The sequence below is a fragment of the Neoarius graeffei genome, chromosome 19, assembly GCF_027579695.1.
Source record: "Neoarius graeffei isolate fNeoGra1 chromosome 19, fNeoGra1.pri, whole genome shotgun sequence".
Lineage (NCBI taxonomy): Eukaryota > Metazoa > Chordata > Actinopteri > Siluriformes > Ariidae > Neoarius > Neoarius graeffei.
The window spans coordinates 34038317-34060063 of record NC_083587.1 but is presented as its reverse complement, the minus strand read 5'-3'; the positions used below and the strand labels follow the sequence as shown (position 1 = coordinate 34060063).

The following is a 21747-nucleotide window of genomic DNA, read 5'->3' as shown; positions in this document are numbered from 1 at the left end:
TAAATGACCAAGTATAATATTTTTGTCTCATTTGTTTAACTGGGTTCTCTTTATCTACTTTTAGGACTTGTGTGAAAATCTGAAGATGTTTTAGGGCATATTTATGCAGAAATATAGAAAATTCTAAAGGGTTCACAAACATTCAAGCACCACTGTAGGTCACCTTTTGGCTAAACACAAGAAGCCTTTTACAGATGGCGATTTATTCAAGGAGGCAATGGCCATCACTGCAGAGACGGTTTTCAATGGCTTCAAAAACAAAGACAACATCAAAACCGCGCTCCGCAGTGTTCAGCTTGGCCCCAATACAGTGCCGAGGAGGGTCGAGGGGATGTGGATCGACAATTGCTAAAAGACTTGTCACACTGTGAATATTTTTCACTACAGTTTGATGAATCCCTGGATGTAATGGACACAGCTCAGCTTGTGTTTGTCAGGATGGTGTTCCCGGACTCTACAACAAAAGAGGATCTCCTCACTCTTTTGCACTTAAAGGAGAGAACGAGAGGTGAGGATATTTACAACGAGTTACTACTGATGGAGCCCCAGTGATGTGCAGTGCGCACACTGGATTTATTGCGCTGTGCCATAATGACCATGATTTTCCTGACTTCGTGAATTACCACTGTGTCATTCACCAGCAGGCCTTGGCGGAGAAGGTCGTGAACTTTTCTCATGTTACGACTCTGGTGGTCAAACTGATCAACTCGATTCGAGCAAAAGCGCTTCAGCACCGCTTATTCAAGGCGTTATTGGATGACCTACTCCTCCACGCTGATGTCCGGTGGTTGAGTCGCGGCAAAGTGCTGCAGCGATTTGTTGATTTGCTGCCCAAGATAAAGACTTTTCTGAAGACAAGGAACGAGGAGCATGAGGAGCTGTCAGATGATCAGTGGCTGCTGGACCTGGGGTTTCTGACAGACCTGACGGCAAAACTGAACACACTGAACAATGAGCTCCAGAGAAAAGACCGACACGTGCCCCACATGATAAGCGCAGTGAATGCGTTCAAGGCCAAGCTCGGTGTTTGGAACACGCATTTGAAAAACAGGAGGCTGACACACTTTCCCTACCTGGAGAAAATGTCACAGGCCATTGGTGACAAGGACGCTTTTCACCCTGAGCAGTACTGTGTTCACCTGGACAAAGTGGCAGCAGAGTTCAGTCGGTGTTTTGGTGAATTAGACGTCATGGAAGATGTTGCCGCATTCGTCTCAAACCCATTCCTGACCATTGATGTAGAACAGGTAGCAGCCAAATTTCAGCAGGTATTTGCTCTGCCTGTTGGGGTTGACATGGAGAAGGTTGATTTGAAAAATGACATTGAGCTTAAAGCAAGATCACGGGACAGTGACTTTTGGGGACTTGTCAGCAGGGAGAAGTTTCCCTTCCTCACCTCATGTGCACTAAGAGTGAGTGCCTACTTTGGGTCCACTTACCTCTGTGAAATGGCGTTTTCACAGATGAAAATAATCAAATCAAAGTACAGGAGCCGCCTTACTGACAAACACCTCACAGACTGTCTCAGACTAGCTGTCAGTAGCTATGAGCCAAACTACAAAGCACTCACAGACAATATGCAGTCACAGCCATCTCACTAACCTGGTTGAATAACATGACAGTTTTGACATCTGATAACAATGTGAAAAGTGATGATGTATAAGATCGGACATAACTGCACTGAGCTTATCTCATCTCATTATCTGTAGCCGCTTTATCCTGTTCTACAGGGTCGCAGGCAAGCTGGAGCCTATCCCAGCTGACTACAGGCGAAAGGCAGGGTACACCCTGGACAAGTCGCCAGGTCATCACAGGGCTGACACATAGACAACCATTCACACTCACATTCACACCTACGGTCAACTTAGAGTCACCAGTTAACCTAACCTGCATGTCTTTGGACTGTGGGGGAAACCGGAGCACCCGGAGGAAACCCACGCGGACACGGGGAGAACATGCAAACTCCACGCAGAAAGGCCCTCGCCGGCCACGGGGCTTGAACCTGGAACTTCTTGCTGTGAGGCGACAGCGCTAACCACTACACCACCGTGCCGCCCACGCTGAGCTTATTTACACTGAAAATTTTGTTAACACACACAATTACAGTTCTATTTTCTAAAATGCTGATGTTATGTAACTTGCATGTGATCTGCTCACTGCGAGTGTGTTTTTTGTGTGTGTGTGTGTGTGTGTGTGTGTGCCTTCTATGAACAGAATAATTGCCTCATACAAAAGGAAATAGGCCACACCTTTGTTTTGGACATAAAGCTGCACTTGGCCCAGTTGCATTGACTGAGAATTTTGTTAGTGTTACAGTTCTGTTTTCTAAAATGCTGATATTAATGTGACTTGAATGAAGCTTCAGTGGATAAGCACAACACTTGATATGATCTGTTTGTCTACCATAAACAAAACACTGTCCTCATATAAGTGGAAAATGGGTCACATGCCTTTACTTTTTGTGTTGAAATGAAATTGAATAATTAAACTTAGAATTGAAGTTGATGCGTTGTAGAAGACAGATATGTTAGTTACAGTGTTTTCTTGGTTGCATTAATATGAACGTTGGACCAAAGCATTTCATGTAATTCAAATACAATTAGCCTGAATAAAAGGCGTCAAGTTGGAAGCACAATCTGCATTCTGGGCTGTCTTTTTCTTTCAATGCTTCAATAGGTAGATCTTGCCTGTCACCAAGGTGGAGGTCAGGGATCTTGGGCTTAAAAAGGTTGGAGACCACTGAACTAGAGCATTAATATAAACTGGTGATTTTAATTGACCTTCTCGCCTCACAGCAAGAAGGTCCGGGTTCGAGCCCCATGGCCGGCGAGGGCCTTTCTGTGTGGAGTTTGCATGTTCTCCCCGTGTCCGTGTGGGTTTCCTCCGGGTGCTCCGGTTTCCCCCACAGTCCAAAGACATGCAGGTTAGGTTAACTGGTGACTCTAAATTGACCGTAGGTGTGAATGTGAGTGTGAATGGTTGTCTGTGTCTATGTGTCAGCCCTGTGATGACCTGGCGACTTGTCCAGGGTGTACCCCGCCTCTCGCCCGTAGTCAGCTGGGATAGGCTCCAGCTCGCCTGCGACCCTGTAGAACAGGATAAAGCGGCTAGAGATAATGAGATGAGATGAGAAAACAAAATGTTTGTATCTGAGCAGCATGTTACATAAGAGATGACTTTTCAGATTAAAAATGAAAACATAATGAAGGCTGCTGGGTTTTGGTGCAAAATGAAGAAGCAAGTGTGACGGTCAAAGTGTCCAGAAGAACTGTGGCTGGTTCTGTAAGATGCTCAGTAAAATCTACAGCTCATTTCCTTATCAAACTGCACTCACTGTACCTCAGAGTACTATTTTTTTTAAAGCAAAGGGTCGTCTCACACCAAATATTGACTTTGTTTCATTTATTACAGCTTACTGCTGTTTAGTTCAAAGTTCAAGTTCAAAGCGTTTATTGTCATATGCACAGTAAGGACATGTCCTCTTACACAATGAAATTCTTAGTTTGCTTTCCACCATGAATGCCAATTACAAATAAATAGATAGGCGGAAGAAGTAATACAAAGTAAAGGCAACAGTGGAAAATAAAAGCAAAACACCCAGTACAGTACAAAATATAAGTCAATGTAGTGCAAAACAGGTAATGTAATACAAAAATAAGGCAATGATCGGACGTAGCAGCAGAAGGGCAGTAATGTGCGAATGTGCAAACAATGTAACCAGATGTAAATGGTCAAGAACAGTTTACAGGGAGGTATTCCATGGTTATAGACTCCTGTCAGCTGTTCAGGAGTCTGATGGCAGTGGGAAAGAAAGAGTTACTGTATTTAGTCTGACAGTCTTACATTTCACACTTCCGTACCTCCGGCCTGAGTTTAGAAGTGTGAACAGTCCGTGCTGGGGGTGGGTGGGGTCTTTGAGGATGGAGGCAGCTCTCCTGTGGACTCTGTGGTGGTAGGTGCTCTGCAGAGAGGGCAGTGGAGTTTTGGTGATCCTCTCAGCAGTCTTCGCCACCCTCTGCAGGCGTTTGCAGTCCATTGCTGTAGTGTTGCCGTACCACACAGTGATACAGTTGGTCAGGATGCTCTCAGTCACACAGCTGTAGAAGTTGCTGAGGATCTTGGGCAACATACCAAACTTCCTCAGCCTCCTCAGAAGGTACAGCTGCTGTTGAGCCTTCCTAACCAGCTGTGTGGTGTTATGTGTCCATGTGAGGTCTTCACTGATGTGAACACCCAGGTATTTGAAGCTGCTCACCCTCTCCACCTCAAGCTCCTGGATGAACAGTGGCCGATGAGGTCTCCGCTCCTTCCTCATGTCCACTATCATCTCCTTCGTCTTGTCCATGTTGAGGGTGAGGTTGCTGTCCTCACACCATGACACCAGACTGGCCACCTCCCTCCTGTAGGCCGTTTCGTCTCCGCCAGTGACGCATCCAATCACTGCTGTGTCGTCTGTGAACTTCAGGATGTTGTTGTCCTTGTGGAAGGTGACACAGTCATGGGTGAACAGGGTGTAGAGGATGGGGCTGAGGACGCATCCCTGTGGGGTGCCGATGTTTGTGATGATGCTGGTTGAAGTCCTATTACCAATCCTGACAGTCTGGGGCCTGCCAATCAGGAATTCGAGGAGCCAGTCACAGAGGGTGGGGTGCAAACCAAGTGTGGACAGTTTATGGATGAGTTTGTGGGGGATGACCGTGTTGAAGGCAGAGCTGTAGTCAACAAAAAGCATCCTGATGTAAGAGTCTTTGTTTTCCAGGTGGGAGAGGGCATAATGGAGGGCAGCAGCGATGACGTCTGAGGTGGCCCTGTTGGGCCTGTGGGCAAACTGCAGGGGGTCCAGGGTTTCCGGTATGCTGCTCTGAATGTGGGCCAGTACCACTCTCTCAAAGCACTTTGAGATGATGCTTATAATTTTTTTTAATGTTGAAACATTTTATTTAATTATTTTTCAGCCATTTTTGGCCGACAGCATTTCTTTACATGTGCCTAAGACTTTTGCACAGTACTGTATATGTACATACATAATGGCTGGGAAACCACTACAGCTTGCGCCAATTACAGATTATACTTAATCTGCATGTCTTTAGGGGGAAACTGGAGCACCCAGAGGAAACCCATGCAGACAACATGCAAACTCCACAGAAAAGCCCCTGTTGGCTGCAAGGATCGAACCCAGAACCTTCTTGCTGTGAGGCAACAGTGCTAACCACTACACCACCGTGCCACCCAAGACCACCTAAATATACCATTTATATTTATATTATACCATTTAAAGCATCCAGGGGCTGGCGAGGGCCTTTCTGTGTGGAGTTTGCATGTTCTCCCCGTGTCCGTGTGGGTTTCCTCCTGGTGCTCCAGTTTCCCCCACAGTCCAAAGACATGCAGGTTAGGTTAACTGGTGACTCTAAATTGACCGTAGGTGTGAATGTGAGTGTGAATGGTTGTCTGTGTCTATGTGTCAGCCCTGTGATGACCTGGCGACTTGTCCAGGGTGTACCCCGCCTTTCGCCCGTAGTCAGCTGGGATAGGCTCCAGCTTGCCTGCGACCCTGTAGGACAGGATAAGCGGCTACAGATAATGGATGGATACCATTTAAAGCATTTTTAAGAAGCATCTTTGATATTTCTCTAAGGAGAACTTTATTTAACATTTATTCATGAAAGGAGTCTCCAGAGTTACGTAGTGCTTATGGTTTCCTGGTAATGGCAGGTGGGGGGGGTGTTTATTTTTTTCTTTTTGGCCATATTCACTTCCATAGAAAGAAAAAGGTGAGGCTGGTGAAATAATGACTGTTTATAGTCACTATAATGTAAGTGATGAGTCATTGTTGATTATTTCCCTTTCACAACGTACTGAATTCCTTACTTATGGACCTTACAGTATAGTACTACCACAAATTCTATGATGTATTTCTCTCATTTCATCCTCTAGTTGGACCACTACCCTTCAGTCAGCTACTCCCTGCCTGAAGCATCTGACACTCAGTTCACCCTGGTCAAAACACTCTTCCTGGGAAAAGTCTATGGTAAGTGGTTTCCCTTCCTGTGTTAAAGGGCCCAATTAACCTGTCCTCCTGTACAGTTGTGGCTGGTGTAGTGAAGGTCCAGTCTGAACCCACCACCAAAAATGGTTTATATCTCATTCATTATCAAAAATGGCTTCATTAATCAATAAGTCTAAAAATATCTGTTTTTATTGGCTGAAAGCAGTCGAGAAGATAAAGCTATCCACACCGAGGAATCACTCAATCAGTTTAATTGAGCCTGACTGAAAAACATGATATCATCCAGGAAGCATCATTTGAAGAGTTCAGGGGCAAAAGCAGACAACTTCATTTTTCTTGTTTTCTCTAAATTTTTTTTTGACTGCTTTCCCTGAGGGCGGCATGGTGGTGTAGTGGTTAGCGCTGTTGCCTCACAGCAAGAAGGTCCGGGTTCGAGCCCCGTGGCTGGTGAGGGCCTTTCTGTGCGGAGTTTGCATTTTCTCCCCGTGTCTGCGTGGGTTTCCTCCGGTTTCCCCCACAGTCCAAAGACATGCAGGTTAGGTTAACTGGTGACTCTAAATTGACCGTAGGTGTGAATGTGAGTGTGAATGGTTGTCTGTGTCTATGTGTCAGCCCTGTGATGACCTGGCGACTTGTCCAGGGTGTACCCCGCCTTTCGCCCATAGTCAGCTGGGATAGGCTCCAGCTTGCCTGCGACCCTGTAGAACAGGATAAAGCAGCTAGAGATGATGAGATGAGATGATTTCCCTGATCGAACTGGCCATGTCACATAGGGGCAATCTGAATTGACATGAAGTAATTAATTAATGAATTAGTCTGCTTTTTCTGTTGCACAATTCAGGAGCCCCCCCCCCCCCCCTTTTTTTACCATCACTTGTGAACAAGACCCCGAGAGGCCATCAAGAGATTCAAGACCCTAAGATAGAAGTATCTCGAGGTCTTGTTAATGAGTGATGGTAAAATGGAGCGTGAGATGGACAGGCGGATTGGGGCGGCGTCAGCAGTAATATGGGCATTGTACCAGATTGTCATGGTAAAGAGGGAGCTGAGTCAGACGGCAAAGCTTACGATTTACCAGTCAGTCAATCTATGTTCCAACCCTCACCTATGGTCATGAGCTTTGGGTAGTCATTGAAAAGATGAGATTGCAGATACAAGCAGATGAAATGAGCTTTCTCCGTAGGGTGGCTGGGTTCATCCTTAGAGATAGGGTGAGGAGCTCAGACATCTGGAGGGATCTCGGAGTAGAGCCGCTGCGCCTTCATGTCAAAAGGAGTCAGCTAAGGCGGTTCGGGCACCTGATTAGGATGTCTCCTGGATGCCTTCCTTTGGAGGTTTTCCAGGCACGTCCAACTTGGAGGAGACCTCAAGGTAGACCCAGAACACGCTGGAGAGATTATATATCTCAGCTGGCCTAGGAGCGCCTTGGGGTCCTCCAGGAGGAACTGGAAAGCGTTGCTAGGGAGAGGGATGCCTGGAATTCCCTGCTTAGCCTGCTGCCACGACAACCCAACTTCGGATAAGCAGAAGAAAATGGATGGATGGATAAAAAAATCAAACTTTATTAAAACAAAAAAAGAGGTTTTTGAGTACCATTTGGTGGCAAATATTTCACTTATTTTAGGCACTTTTCAAATAATACTCTTAATTGTCAGTGCATTAATTGGAAGGAAAAGCCTTTAAGGTTCATGGCAATGTTATTATTGTGTTGGTGTGATAATGTTGTGTGAAGATTGGATTTGAGATTCCAGACAAACCTGATCTTATTACTGAGGTTATGATTTTGCCTCTGTTTGTTTATTTTTTTCCCCAACAGTCCCAAAATGTATTGAATGGATTTTGATGAAATTTTGAGGGAAGATGGGTCATGGGCCAAGGAACAATTGATTAGCTTTTGATGCAAATCCGGATATGTATGTGAATCCAGGATTTTTGCCTCTGCCAACTGTGTTGGAGGAGGTTATGTTTTCGCTTTAGTTTGTTTGCCTTCCCCACCATAACTCAAAAAGTAGGGAACAGATTTTGATGAAATGTGGTGTACAGCTTTTGGTTCAAGTGAGTTGATTTCAATGTTGATACAGTATGTGGCTTGATGGAGGTATGCACTTGACCGTGTGCCCTTTTAGTTTTTCTCTGCATCGGTGACAAGGCAGCAGACTTCAGAGTTACTGCATTATTTGGTGAAATAAATATCAATTTAGCATGCAGTGATGGATGACATCACTAGCTTCAGAGCACCAATTTGCTAAAATGGAGTTGTCAGCATCTGCAGTAACTTGGATGTGGTAGCTGTCAGTTTCTTAAACAAATCCACGAATATAGCAGGATTTTACAATGGAAATGCCAGGTTTTGCGAAAAACAAACCTGCTGAACAGAAAAATGGCACCACCATCAAACCACTGATGGTAATGTTTAGATTTTTTTTTTTTAGGTTGGCACTTGTCAGTTATTGCATGTGAACTCTTCATTTATTGCTCATGTATGTGGGGGGGCATGGTGGTGTAGTGGTTAGCGCTGTCGTCTCACAGCAAGAAGGTTCTGGGTTCGAGCCCAGTGGCTGACGGGGGCCTTTCTGTGTGGAGTTTGCATGTTCTCCCCGTGTCTGTGTGGGTTTCCTCTGGGTGCTCCGGTTTCCCCAACAGTCCAAAGACACGTGGTTAGGTTAACTGGCTACTCTAAATTACCCATAGGTATGCCCTTCCTGACACAACCCTCTCCAATCTATCCGTGCTTGGGACTGGCACTAAGTATGCACTGACTTGTGCAACCTCAGTGGCTGGGTATTTTACCTCAATCTGCATGTGTTTCAATTGTGGGAGAAAACTGGAGCACCCGGAGGAAACCCATGCAGACACGGGAAGAACATGCAAATGCCACGCAGAAAGGCCCTCATTGGCCATGGGGTTTGAACCTGGAACCTTCTTGCTGTGAGTGGTAACCACTACACCACCGTGCCACCCCGTGTATGTGCAGCACTGTTAGGACCAATTACTATACACCTGTTCCTGATTACAGTGTAATCACAGCGTGTAATCACATATAAGGACTCTTGGTAACACAGACTTTGCAAAGCATACGCTCTGTCCCCTGACATTACCATGCCTTGTATTTTGTATTGCTTTTCTGGTTTTGACCCTGTTTGTTTTTGAACTGTGAGTATTGTATTACTTCCAATATTCTGTCTGTTCCTCGCTCGACCACTGCCTGTTTTTCGACTCTGCCTTTGTCTGTGTTTTGGATCTTTTTGCTAGCACATTTTCAATAAAACTCTTCCTGCACTTACATCCATCTAGCACCCTTATCCAAAACTGTTAATTGTCCAACAAGTTGGCAGACTAATAAAACTGTTTTAAGTAGTTTCATATGAAACGGTTGTGAATATTTTCCATAAAATGTGTTAGTAAATAATCCCACATTATTTTTAAAAAGCAAATTAAAAATAACTGCTGGATAAAAACCCATCTATCTTATATAAATAAAAGGTACAAATTTTGTTGTCCGGTGGTCAAGTGTTTATGAGATGTTGTTTTCCACTTACGATTGGGTTCTCTGTAGTGGTACATGTACGTAGGTAGTACGGACGTATGGACGTCGTACGGTCAAAAGCCATCAAAAATCATGTCGATGTATTACCATATTCTCTTAAGTATGGGGCTCCACTCTGCACATAGGGGGCGCTGCTGTTGATAAGTTTTTGAAAAAAAAAGCCAGAGTTTATGCTATAAATAGTTGGGTTTTTAATACATTAGTCTTTTTTTTTTTTTTTTAATCTGATAGACTGTAAATAAGGGCGGCACGGTGGTGTAGTGGTTAGCGCTGTCGCCTCACAGCAAGAAGGTCTGTGTTCCAGCCCTGTGGCTGGCGAGGGCCTTTCTGTGTGGAGTTTGCATGTTCTCCCCGTGTCCGCATGGGTTTCCTCCGGGTGCTCCGGTTTCCCCCACAGTCCAAAGACATGCAGGTTAGGTTAACTGGTGACTCTAAATTGACCGTAGGTGTGAATGTGAGTGTGAATGGTTGTCTGTGTCTATGTGTCAGCCCTGTGATGACCTGGCGACTTGTCCAGGGTGTACCCCGCCTTTCGCCCGTAGTCAGCTGGGATAGGCTCCAGCTTGCCTGCGACCCTGTAGAACAGGATAAAGTGGCTAGAGATAATGAGATGAGACTGTAAATATTCTGTCATGTCTTGAATGCATTTGCCTTTATAAATTCCGTGCCTTTTTCAAATCAGGCCTTAAGGATCATGACAAAATGTGCTGACATTTACAAAGCAAAGACACTGGAGACTCCTTCATAAAGGTTAAATGTCTACTAAAAGGATACTTGATCATGGTGACGATTATACTTTTTGTTGTTGTTAAATAATTTGTTGGTGGAAGCTGGGCTGGTTTACGTATTTTAGAAACTGCTGTTCTCCTGGGATTTTCACACACAACAGTCTCGAGAGTAACTCAAATAAACACTCTTTACAACCCTGGTGAATGGAAAAGAATCTCAAGATGCATAATACCCTGAACTTTAAGGCAGGTGGGCTACAACAGCAGTCGACCACATCCTAACAGCCAAGAACAGAAATCTGAGGCTCCGGTGGGCACAGGATCAACAAAACTGGACAGCTGAAAGAAAATATATCAGTGTTTTCATGTGAACATAAACTGAAGTGCTTGATCTGCCATGTAGGCCGATTGCATGAATGAGCAGGTGTTCCTATTAAAGTGGCCAGCGTGTGTATTTCTTTAAAGGTATAGATGAAAATGCAATGAGTAAAAAGTCTAACTAGGAACGAGTTTCTCGTTTATACTCAGGTGAAGTCCAGCTCTGCTAAAATGCTGATTGAGTATAAACACAGTAATATTCATTCCACCTCTGCTTGGGTTGTACAGTAAGCGCTGCGCTTATTATTTTCTCTCCTCTCTTTGTGCAGAAAGTGGTCCCATTGACCCAGTGCTGATAGAGAAGTATAATACGCCTGGATTTGTAGGCTGCTTATCTCGAGTGCAGTTTAACAGCATCGCTCCTTTGAAAGCAGCTCTTCGCTCACGGCTCTCTCCGCCTGTATCACACCAAGGCAAACTGGTCGAGTCCAACTGTGGCTCATCACCTCTTACCATCTCACCAATGTCAGCCGCCACCGACCCCTGGCACCTGGATGGAGGTAAAGAATGTGGTGGCTGAGGTTAATTAGGTATTACTGCCTACAAATAATAACAGACAGCAGCATTTGTGTTGTTGTTATGTGTATATGTACTGTATGTTCTGTCTTTACATGCTGCTTAATAAGTAATATTCTTGAAGTGTGTGCCACAGAGATTTTTTTTTTTTACTTTTATTATGATGATTTACAATCCCAATTCCAAAAAAAGTTGGGACACTGTCTAAAACATACATAAAAACAGAATGTGAAGATCTGCAAAATCAAGGAAACCCTATATTTCAATGAAAACAGTATGAAGACAACATATGAAATGTTGAAACTGAGAAATTTTATTATATGCTCATTTTGAATTTGATGTCAGCAATATGTTTCAGAAAAGTTCAGACAGGGGCAACAAAAGACTGAAAGAGTTGTGGAATGCTTAAAAAAACTAATTAGGTTAAATGGCAACAGGTCAATAACATGATTGGGTATAAAAAGAGCATCGCAGAGAGGCGGAGTCTCTCAGAAGTAAAGATGGGGAGGGGTTCAACGCTCTGTGAAATACTGCGTGGGCAAACAGTGCAACGATTTAAGAATAACGTTCCTCAATGTAAAACTGCAAAGAATTTGTGGATCACATCATCTGTTGTACATAATATCATTAAAAGATTCAGAGAATCTGGAGAAATCTCTGTATGCAAGAGACAAGGCTGAACACTGACACTGGATGCCTGTGATCTTCAGGTCCTCAGGAGACACTGCATTAAAAGCAGACACGTGTCTGTAGTGGAAATCACTGTATGGGCTCAGGAACACTTCAGAAAACCATCGTCTGTGAAAACAGTTCATTACTGCATCCACAAATGCAAGTTAAAACCAGATATAAACAATATCCAGAAACACCGCCACCTTCTCTGGGTCTGAGCTCTTTTACAATGGACTGAGGTGAAGTGGAAAATTGTCCCGAGGTCTGACGAATCAAAAGTAGAAATTCTTTTTAGAAATCATGGACACCACGTCCTCCAGGCTAAAGAGGAGAGGGACCATCTGGGTTGTTATCAGTGCACAGTTCCAAATCCAAATCAGAAGACATAGTCGGGGACAGGCTAGGGTTGGTCGATGTACAAACGGCATGTCAGAGATTAGGCGAGAAAATGGAGTCAAAGTAAACACAGGAAAAGTGATCAAAGTCATGGGAGGTCAGACCTGGAAGAAAAGGCTTAGTATGATCAGGTACACAGAATGATACTTCACAACTAGTGTGAGTGTTCACTGAGCTTATATACGGAGGTGATTACTGCGGAAATGGGAAACAGGTGCACTTCCTAGTACTCAGGAGATGACGGGTGTTGTGACGCTTGGGAAGTGTAGTCCGGAGCGGACATGTCTGGAGGCTGCTCCGACCTCTGGCTTTCGGTGCTATTACTGACACTGGAATTGTTTTCATAGTTCCTTCGTGATGCTGAATGCTGTTTTAGATATGTTCTCTAACAAATTCTGGCGTCTTCCACGAATAGAGGGTTGCCGCGTGACATCACCGTGCCGCAAGATTTTGTTAGGGCGCCATATTGGAAGACCTCAAGTACATACATACATACATACTCACAATACAAAACAAACTAAGAGCGAGAGTGAAGTGATATTACAGCTTGTGAAGTGACACGATGGCTGATAATTCTGGTTATGTGAGTACATTACCAGCTGCAGAAAGGGCACGGTATGTGGAGAAACTGGCTGTGATAGATGGGTTTGACCCATATGATAAGACTCGGGGCAAGGGAGAATGGAAACATAAGGAGGACCTGACTACTTATCTGTTTTTATTTATATATCTTTGAATTATTTGGACATGGGGAAAAACTATATTTAAAATCCAAAGAGGGATGGAGGGACGAAAATTAAAACAAAAGAAAGAAATGAAATATATAACATAAATGTGATAAAATTAAGGATGTTTTTATGCAGTAAACATTTAAAAAATGTTCTACAACACTCTAGCCTAGTGACTTACCAGTAACAAAATGGTCTGAACATATTCTGTACTGCTGTAGACTTGAGGTATTCAGATCCGCTCTGCATAAAGCAGCTAAATCCTCTCTCTGTCTCCTGGCAGAAAGCTCCTTGGTTTGCTCCCCTTGTGTCTCAATCACAGCTGGTATTCTGAAGAAATACTTCTTTTCACCTTTCCCATCAGCTTTGTTAGAACACCCTAACACAGCACAAAAGTTTACCATTGTAGGTTTTTGATGAATCAAGTGCCTCGTGGGTTCACATACTGCGTGCTGCCGTTATTTCCCCCTAATCACAAGTTTGTTGGTCTTCCAATATGGCGCAGGGTTTGTTTACTTCCGGTTTCAGGTGACGTCAGTGAAAGGGGTCTATAGGTTTATTTATACTCCGTGGCCACTTAATAGGAACTTGTTCTCCATTCTTTCTCTCCATGCTTCCACGGAAGGCGGTCGCATTTTCTGCTCTCCCTCTCCCTCCTTTTTTTTCCCTGCTTGTGCTTCTGTGTCTTGTCTCGTCTGCTGTACTTTTTGAAGAGACTCTTCCTGCATTACTTTCTAAACTAAAAAAAAGCATGGAATTGATAAACTGGTCTCCTAACGAAATTGACACAGTTTTCTCAACGAGAAATTTGGGTTCGGGGGAACCCGTCTGTCCTGCCGGAACGTTTGCGGCTGGTTACACGATGGACGCGTGGGAGCAGTGGCGGGTTGTGTGCCTGGCGATTCTTTCTGTGGAGGACATTGAAGATATCTACCTATTCGGAACCATGATTACAGGACTTTTGCTGATTGGATTAGGCATTGCCCTGGTATACAGAGGAAATCAGACAACGGTGACAGCTGTTCAAAGCCCCACAAAGCTGCCTGATATGATTGGAGTGGTGGGCAAAGCTGTTGGCACTCAGACTGTGGACATTCAGAACTTTAACCACAAAATGGTTGTCATCTCGGAGCAGCTTTCAGCTTTGCAAGGAATACATTTTTCGGAGATCAATTTGAATTGAATGGACGGAATGGACAGATATGGATGAGCGGTGTGGATGTGCAAAGACTGCGTCTGGAAAGACCAAACAATTCATCAGCCGGTTTCACTAAAGTAGTTTAGACTGGTCTATGGGTTAAGATTGGTCTTTATAGACCAGTTTAATGCAAGTAAGACAGTTTCACAAAAGTTAAGACTAATTTTTTAAGTCTAATTTTAGGCTTAAAAAGTAAGACACACTCCCCCCAGTCTAATATGGGTCTTTAAGAAAGCTTGAAATGTTAAGGCAGTGAAGTACATTGCAAGTATGTAATACACAAATTTAGGCTATTATAATCTAACTATAAAGTATTCAATAAAGAACAAACAGTGTAATGCCAGCTTATTCATTTTATTACTTATAAATAATATAAATATATATATAAATAATATAAATATATCAATTCATTTATGCATATAATTACATCACCACTCATCACTCTCTCTCTCTCATACACTCACACACACACACACACACATTACTACATCAGTCCTCCATCTGCGCGAGTCTCTTCAATTTAAGTTGCAGTCTTTCCTTTTGGAGCTGCAAGACCTTAATCTTTTCTCCTCCAGATGAAGGTTGTTGTATTGCTTGTCAAGCACCATGGCCATGGTGGTGGTTCTGGTGGTGGTGGCAGATGTCTGGGAGTCCTCCACAACCGGTTCAGGGATCAAGGAAACTTAAAAAAAAAAAATCAGACCAAGGTTTTCATTATTAGAAACTGTAGTCACACCACAACATAGTATTTAGGTCAGCTTGTTCAAAACGTCTTTCTTTACGTGTACTACCTACTGTAGCAGAATTTAAATCTATGTTGGTCAAACCAACGACTGTATAGTCTATGGGTCAAACCTATGTTCCATCGTTTAGTAACAGACCTTGGTATCAACCGAGTGGAATAGCTATTTCGCCATCGCAAGGTAACTGTAGCTTAGCTCAGTGCTGTGGGAACATAATCTCCCCTACTGTTTATGCTGAAATGACAATAAAACCCCACTTGACAACGTTTATAACTTAAACAAGACTCTACCTGTAATTTCCTTCTGATCGGTAGGCTCTTCGTGTAGTGTCACATCCGCGCAGGTACTGGGTGATGACAACTCCGAGGGTGAAGGAGCCTCAGCTTCAACGTTGCTAGCAACGTTGCTAGGGGAGTTGCTGCTGGGTCTGGCGAAGCCGGTTACTCCGCTCTCCTTTCCTCCTTTCACTCCCCAGAATAAGGGTGACTCGTCGCCATAAATGTTGATGACCATTTCAGTGGTTACTTTTAGTTTCCGTTTCTGCACGGCAGCAACATCTCTTCTCGCAGATGGATTAACGCTATTCACAGACGACGTTATTTTTTCCCACACTTCATGTTTTTTCTTATTGCTACATTCTTCGCTGAATTTGCCTAATAATACGTCTTTGTAGGAATTAAATTCCTCTAATATAGCCAGATTTTCCGAGTGGCTATACGGCACTGAACGACCACTGTCCGCCATTTTTTTTTGTTTTGAAAAGAGTCTTAAAATACCCTCAATCCTTTGCAGTATAGTACGACTTAAGATAGTCGGAGTCTTAACTGCTTTGTGCAACAGTATTTGTTAGACGTCTATGCTAAGCCCGACTATACCCGCTGTCTAAGTTAAAGTCATAGTCTAACTTAGTGAAACCGGCTGCATATCTTATCGACATTCGGCGCCCTGAGACAGCACCGGCCTTGGTTCAGGCCGTTGCTGAGGAAACATTTCCCCCTGAAGGTCACTGCCGGGAGACACTCTCGCATTCCTTCTCTAACTCTTCGAGGTCGCCATTTTTATCCCCAGTGTGACAAGCGGGTGCGTGACCAGCACCTTCATGGCTGCAGGAGCGGATGGCTGCTTGCTTGCGCTGGATTACCTCCCCCCCTTACCCCGATTTCCCCCCCTCAAGTCCCGTGTTTAAAGTGTACTTGTGTTGTTGTGTGCTTTGTGCAAAGGTTTTTTAAATGTTCCCACACTGTACTCCTGACAGGAGCATAGTGGGGGGGGTGTTCTTTTTTTTCCTTATCTCTCCTCATGTTGTGTTTCCTTTTTATCTTTATCCCTGTCTTCCTGTCCTGTCTACCCTATGTCAATTGTATGTTGTATATGTACGGACAGGTTGACGGCTAATTTCATTGGTACATGTGACTAGTGACAATAAAGGGCATCATCATCATCATCATTCTAAGATCCCTGTTCTTGGCTGACAGGAGTGGAACCCAATGTGTTCTTCTGCTGTTGCATGCAGAGATGCTTTTCTGCTCACCACGGCTGTAAATAGTGATTATATGAGTTACTGGCAGCTCGAACCAATCTGGCCATTTTCCTCTGACCTCTCTTATCAACAAGGCGTTTGTTTTCACCCACAGAACTGTCGCTCAGGCAATGTTTTGTTGTTCTTCGCACCATTCTATGTAAACTGTTGTGTGAAAACCCCAGGAGATCAGCAGTTTCTCAAAGATTCAAACCAGTCCATCTGGCACCAACACCCATGCCACAGTGAAAGTCACAGACATCACAACTGCTCCGATTCTGATGTTTGAAGTGAACATTAGTTGAAGTTCTTGATTTGTATCTGCATGATTTTATGCATTGCGCTGGCTGATTAGAGAACTGCATAAAACAGCAGGTGCATGGGCGTTCCTAATAAAGTCACCCATTGAGTGTATATTGAGATTAATACAATTAAGTCCATTTTGGTTCCAGGTTATAATGTAACAAAATGTGAAAAACAATTTAAGGGGGGTGAATACTTATGCAAGGCACTGTATATAATGCTTCCTGTAGGTGCTCAGTTCCCTTTCGATGAAGAGAGAATCATACCGGATGGGGTGAACAGGAATTCAGCAGTAATCGGAGGTATGAAGTACTGAAATGTTATTAGCGTTTATATGTATGTAACTTCTCTTTAATATAATGAATAGATATGTTCAGTGTGTATTTTGTGTCTGTTTTACCTGTTAATTACTTCAAGCAATATTTCTAGAGACGTTTCCATCTTCTCCGTTCTTGATTTAGGTATCATTGCCGTGGTCATCTTCACCATCCTATGTATTCTGGTGTTCCTGATACGCTACATGTTCCAGCACAAGGGAACGTACCACACCAATGAGTCCAAAGAGGCCAAACGCTCCGAATCAGCTGACACGGCCATCATCACCTCCGAGCCCAATTTCACAGAGACCATTGATGAAAACAAGAAGGAGTGGTTTATCTAAGACATATTTGCTGGGGAGTGTACACATACTCTCACTAAGCATTAAGAAAGTGGTAGCGGTCTCAGAACCGAGCTGAGGACCTGAACTGTATGCGCAGGGTGGCTCGTATCTCTTGTGGTCGGATGATTGAGGAGTATTTTACATATTAATTGTAAATTGTGTGAAAAAAAAAAAAGAGACTGTTTGGCCAATAATTTGCCATTTTGTTTTGTCGTAAGTTTGGTTGTCACATATATATAAAATTTTATTTACTTCCATCTTTAACCTTTAAAGTTTTTTTTTTCTGGAAATGCCTCGGTGTGTGGCAGTAAGGAGGGCTGGCAGAACTCCATGGATTTTACGATGATTACAGTACGCTAACTCTAACGTTCATGAAAGTGGCTTTCCCACAGCTGGCCCTCACGATCATGTTTACTAAAATTACTAGATATGTTTGCAGAAAATTACAGGATTACATCAGCCCCGGTCCCAACAAGTACAAGTGCACCCTGGAATTGCCATTGCTCAGTAAGAAGTCTTGCAGATTAGGTTGGCAGAGATGATCAAATTCATTGCTTGTTTTACTGATAACATTGGCAAAAAACAATGAACAACAACGGCGGCATCAAGAAGCCAAGAGTCAAAGCCAGACGAGCATTCAAGAAGGATGCGGGGAAACGTTAATGATTATCAGACAAGTCGAAATATTTTGATCTGGTGTGCAGCGCAAAATGCTATCAGGAGGAACATGGAAATTCGCTGACATTCATTGACTGGATTATGTCACAGTTTACATACAACATTTCCAATTTTAATTCTATCAGTACCATCTGCTTGGTTGTCACATTATAGCAAATACTGGCAGGGAAACAAATAACCAGGTTTTAAAAATCAGAATTGGAACAAACAAACAATTTACAAGCTTTTAACGTGGCCATCTTTTCGGCCACATTAACTATTAGCGGGTAATGATGCCTATTGCTGGGTTTCAGTCACGTGAATTTTCTTAGCGGTTTTACCGGAAGTGAAATAGCTGGTGGTCTAAACAGCTGCTGTAGTGAAAACAACTAGCGATAACTTATCAGAGTATGCTCGTAATCTAGAAGCCACTGCTCACTTTAGATCTATTCAGAAGATTGCTATGTACAATGGAATCGACCCCTACAGTCTGGGAAACGACCCTTCAGTCGAGTTCCCCGACATCTCGGACTATCTGGTGTTGCAGACGTCCTTCTACACTGCAAAACAGATGAAAGCGTGGAGGAGTATGGAGGCTAACAACTTTTTTGTATGTGGCTGGGTAAAGGACCTCGCTATCAAGTCGCTGCCGAATGAATCCTGTATTGTTTTTGCCCGTGTAAGTATTTTTTTTAAGCTTTTCATTCGCGTTTTTACAACGAAGCGCTGCAAGTTGAAGTGTAAACAAACAGTTGGCTTGATTCTCACTTGTGTTGGCTCTTATCTCTCAGGTAAATCATTCACAAAGATCATCAGAAACCCCTTTAAAGACCTGGCTCTTAGTTAAACAAGATGGAGAAGTGATCACGGTGCATTGTAACTGTGCGGCTGGGGAAAAATTTTGTCGCAACCTTCATGCATATGAACTTCGTGAGGAGTAAACAAAGAAACAGCTGGGGACTTTAGCGCTTCGTGACTAAAAAAAAGACCGTAAAATAACGACACACAGCAAGAAAAGTACTTGGAAAACACTAAGGACAGCTGAGAGGGAGATACAAACCTTTCACCAAGTGATCACTCACTGCAAACTCGAGCATGCTTCGACTCGGCTCCCTTCGATTTCAGTGAGAGGTTCGAAAGCCACCTTTCTCAACGTCTTTTTGTGAAATCCTGTGTTCATTCACCCTTTATTAGTTCACGGGGAACCCTGATCAATTCGAACAACCTAAAACAACGCAAGCGTAAGGCATTTTTCATGCAAGCAATGCACCTTCTCCATACAAACGCTTTGTCAACTGAGCTGTGGTAGACCACCAGCTAAAGCTTTGAATAACTGATGAGGCGGATGTGACGTCACGTGAAACCCAGCAATTAGCAGGTTTAGAAATAACAAACCATTAAATGTCAGGCTGCTGTCTAATCTAAACTGATCTCCAAGCTGCCAAAACATACATAATGGCAATAACATATCAAAATAACATCTTGAATCTCTTTTGTTCGCAACGTATCTAATACATTTACTGTAATGCATAGTTCAATGAATTAATGCACTTCTGCAGAGCCACATTTAAAAGTTTTGCGGAATGAACTCCCGCTTCAACTCCACCTTGGCTTGAACTCGAGGTGCTGTGGGCGTGGTTTAATCACACTCGTACAGCTATTATATTTGTTTGCGCTTGCTAGAGATATTCTACAGAATTTATTTGCTTCATTTAACTCGTATCCTAATTTAAACCACTACAACGCTGACCAGGCAGTTACTAAGGATGAATGAACAAATACTGTAAATGCATTCAGGTTTACAGTGGTGCTTGAAAGTTTGTGAACCCTTTAGAATTTTCTCTATTTCTGCATAAATATGACCTAAAACATCAGATTTTCACACAAGTCCTAAAAGTAGATAAAGAGAACCCAGTTAAACAAATGAGACAAGAATATTATACTTGGTCATTTATTTATTGAGGAAAATGATCCAATATTACATATCTGTGAGTGGCAAAAGTATGTGAACCTCTAGGATTAGCAGTTAATTTGAAGGTGAAATTAGAGTCAGGTGTTTTCAATCAATGGGATGACAATCAGGTGTGAGTGGGCACCCTGTTTTATTTAAAGAACAGGGATCTATCAAAGTCTGATCTTCACAACACATGTTTGTGGAAGTGTATCATGGCACGAACAAAGGAGATTTCTGAGGACCTCAGAAAAAGCGTTGTTGATGCTCATTAGGCTGGAAAAGGTTACAAAACCATCTCTAAAGAGTTTGGACTCCACCAATCCACAGTCAGACAGATTGTATACAAATGGAAGAAATTCAAGACCAATCGTTACCCTCCCCAGGAGTGGTCGACCAACAAAGATCACTCCAAGAGCAAGACGTGTAATAGTCGGCGAGGTCACAAAGGACCCCAGGGTAACTTCTAAGCAACTGAAGGCCTCTCTCACATTGGCTAATGTTAAGGTTCATGAGTCCACCATCAGGAGAACACTGAACAACAATGGTGTGCATGGCAGTGTTGCAAGGAGAAAGCCACTGCTCTCCAAAAAAAACCCATTGCTGCTCGTCTGCAGTTTGCTAAAGATCACGTGGACAAGCCAGAAGGCTATTGGAAAAATGTTTTGTGGACGGATGAGACCAAAATAGAACTTTTTGGTTTAAATGAGAAGCGTTATGTTTGGAGAAAGGAAAACACTGCATTCCAGCATAAGAACCTTATCCCATCTGTGAAACATGGTGGTGGTAGTATCATGGTTTGGGCCTGTTTTGCTGCATCTGGGCCAGGACGGCTTGCCATCATTGATGGAACAATGAATTCTGAATTCTCATCTCATCTCATCTCTAGCCGCTTTATCCTGTTCTACATGGTCGCAGGCAAGCTGGAGCCTATCCCAGCTGACTACGGGCGAAAGGCGGGGTACACCCTGGACAAGTCACCAGGTCATCACAGGGCTGACACATAGACACAGACAACCATTCACACTCACATTCACACCTACGGTCAATTTAGAGTCACCAGTTAACCTAACCTGCATGTCTTTGGACTGTGGGGGAAAGCGGAGCACCCGGAGGAAACCCACGCGGACACGGGGAGAACATGCAAACTCCACACAGAAAGGCCCTTGCCGGCCACAGGGCTCGAACCCGGACCTTCTTGCTGTGAGGTGACAGCGCTAACCACTACACCACCGTGCCACCCTGAATTCTGAATTATACCAGCGAATTCTAAAGGAAAATGTCAGGACATCTGTCCATGAACTGAATCTCAAGAGAAGGTGGGTCATGCAGCAAGACAACGACCCTAAGCACACAAGTCGTTCTACCAAAGAATGGTTAAAGAAGAATAAAGTTAATGTTTTGGAATGGCCAAGTCAAAGTCCTGACCTTAATCCAATCGAAATGCTGTGGAAGGACCTGAAGCGAGCAGTTCATGTAAGGAAACCCACCAACATCCCAGAGTTGAAGCTGTTCTGTACGGAGGAATGGACTAAAATTCCTCCAAGCCGGTGTGCAGGACTGATCAACAGTTAGCAGAAATGTTTAGTTGCAGTTATTGCTGCACAAGAGGGTCACACCAGATACTGAAAGCAAAGGTTCACATACTTTTGCCACTCACAGATATGTAATATTGGATCATTTTCCTCAATAAATAAATGACCAAGTATAATATTTTTGTCCCATTTGTTTAACTGGGTTCTC

General features: G+C 43.4%; 2 protein-coding genes across 2 annotated transcripts in view; one reads left to right on the top strand and one right to left on the bottom strand.

Annotated features, from left to right (window-relative positions):
- The window catches only part of LOC132867605 (contactin-associated protein-like 2), a 386791-nt gene extending 369267 nt beyond the window's left edge, over nucleotides 1-17524 (top strand). The window contains exons 21-25 of the mRNA XM_060900588.1: nucleotides 5935-6028; nucleotides 10930-11160; nucleotides 13295-13297; nucleotides 16966-17037; nucleotides 17197-17524. Of these exons, the coding sequence (XP_060756571.1) occupies nucleotides 5935-6028; nucleotides 10930-11160; nucleotides 13295-13297; nucleotides 16966-17037; nucleotides 17197-17396 (600 nt within the window). The 3' untranslated portion in view covers nucleotides 17397-17524. The remainder of the gene's footprint in view (nucleotides 1-5934; nucleotides 6029-10929; nucleotides 11161-13294; nucleotides 13298-16965; nucleotides 17038-17196) is intronic.
- Nucleotides 14591-16009, bottom strand: LOC132867220 (uncharacterized). Its single transcript, XM_060900021.1, has 2 exons — nucleotides 15204-16009; nucleotides 14591-14852 (listed from the first exon to the last, which is right to left on the bottom strand). The coding sequence occupies exons 1-2, from the start codon at nucleotides 15655-15657 to the stop codon at nucleotides 14686-14688; spliced, it is 621 nt and encodes a 206-aa protein (XP_060756004.1). The 5' UTR covers nucleotides 15658-16009; the 3' UTR covers nucleotides 14591-14685.
- Nucleotides 17525-21747: the final 4223 nt, after the last annotated feature.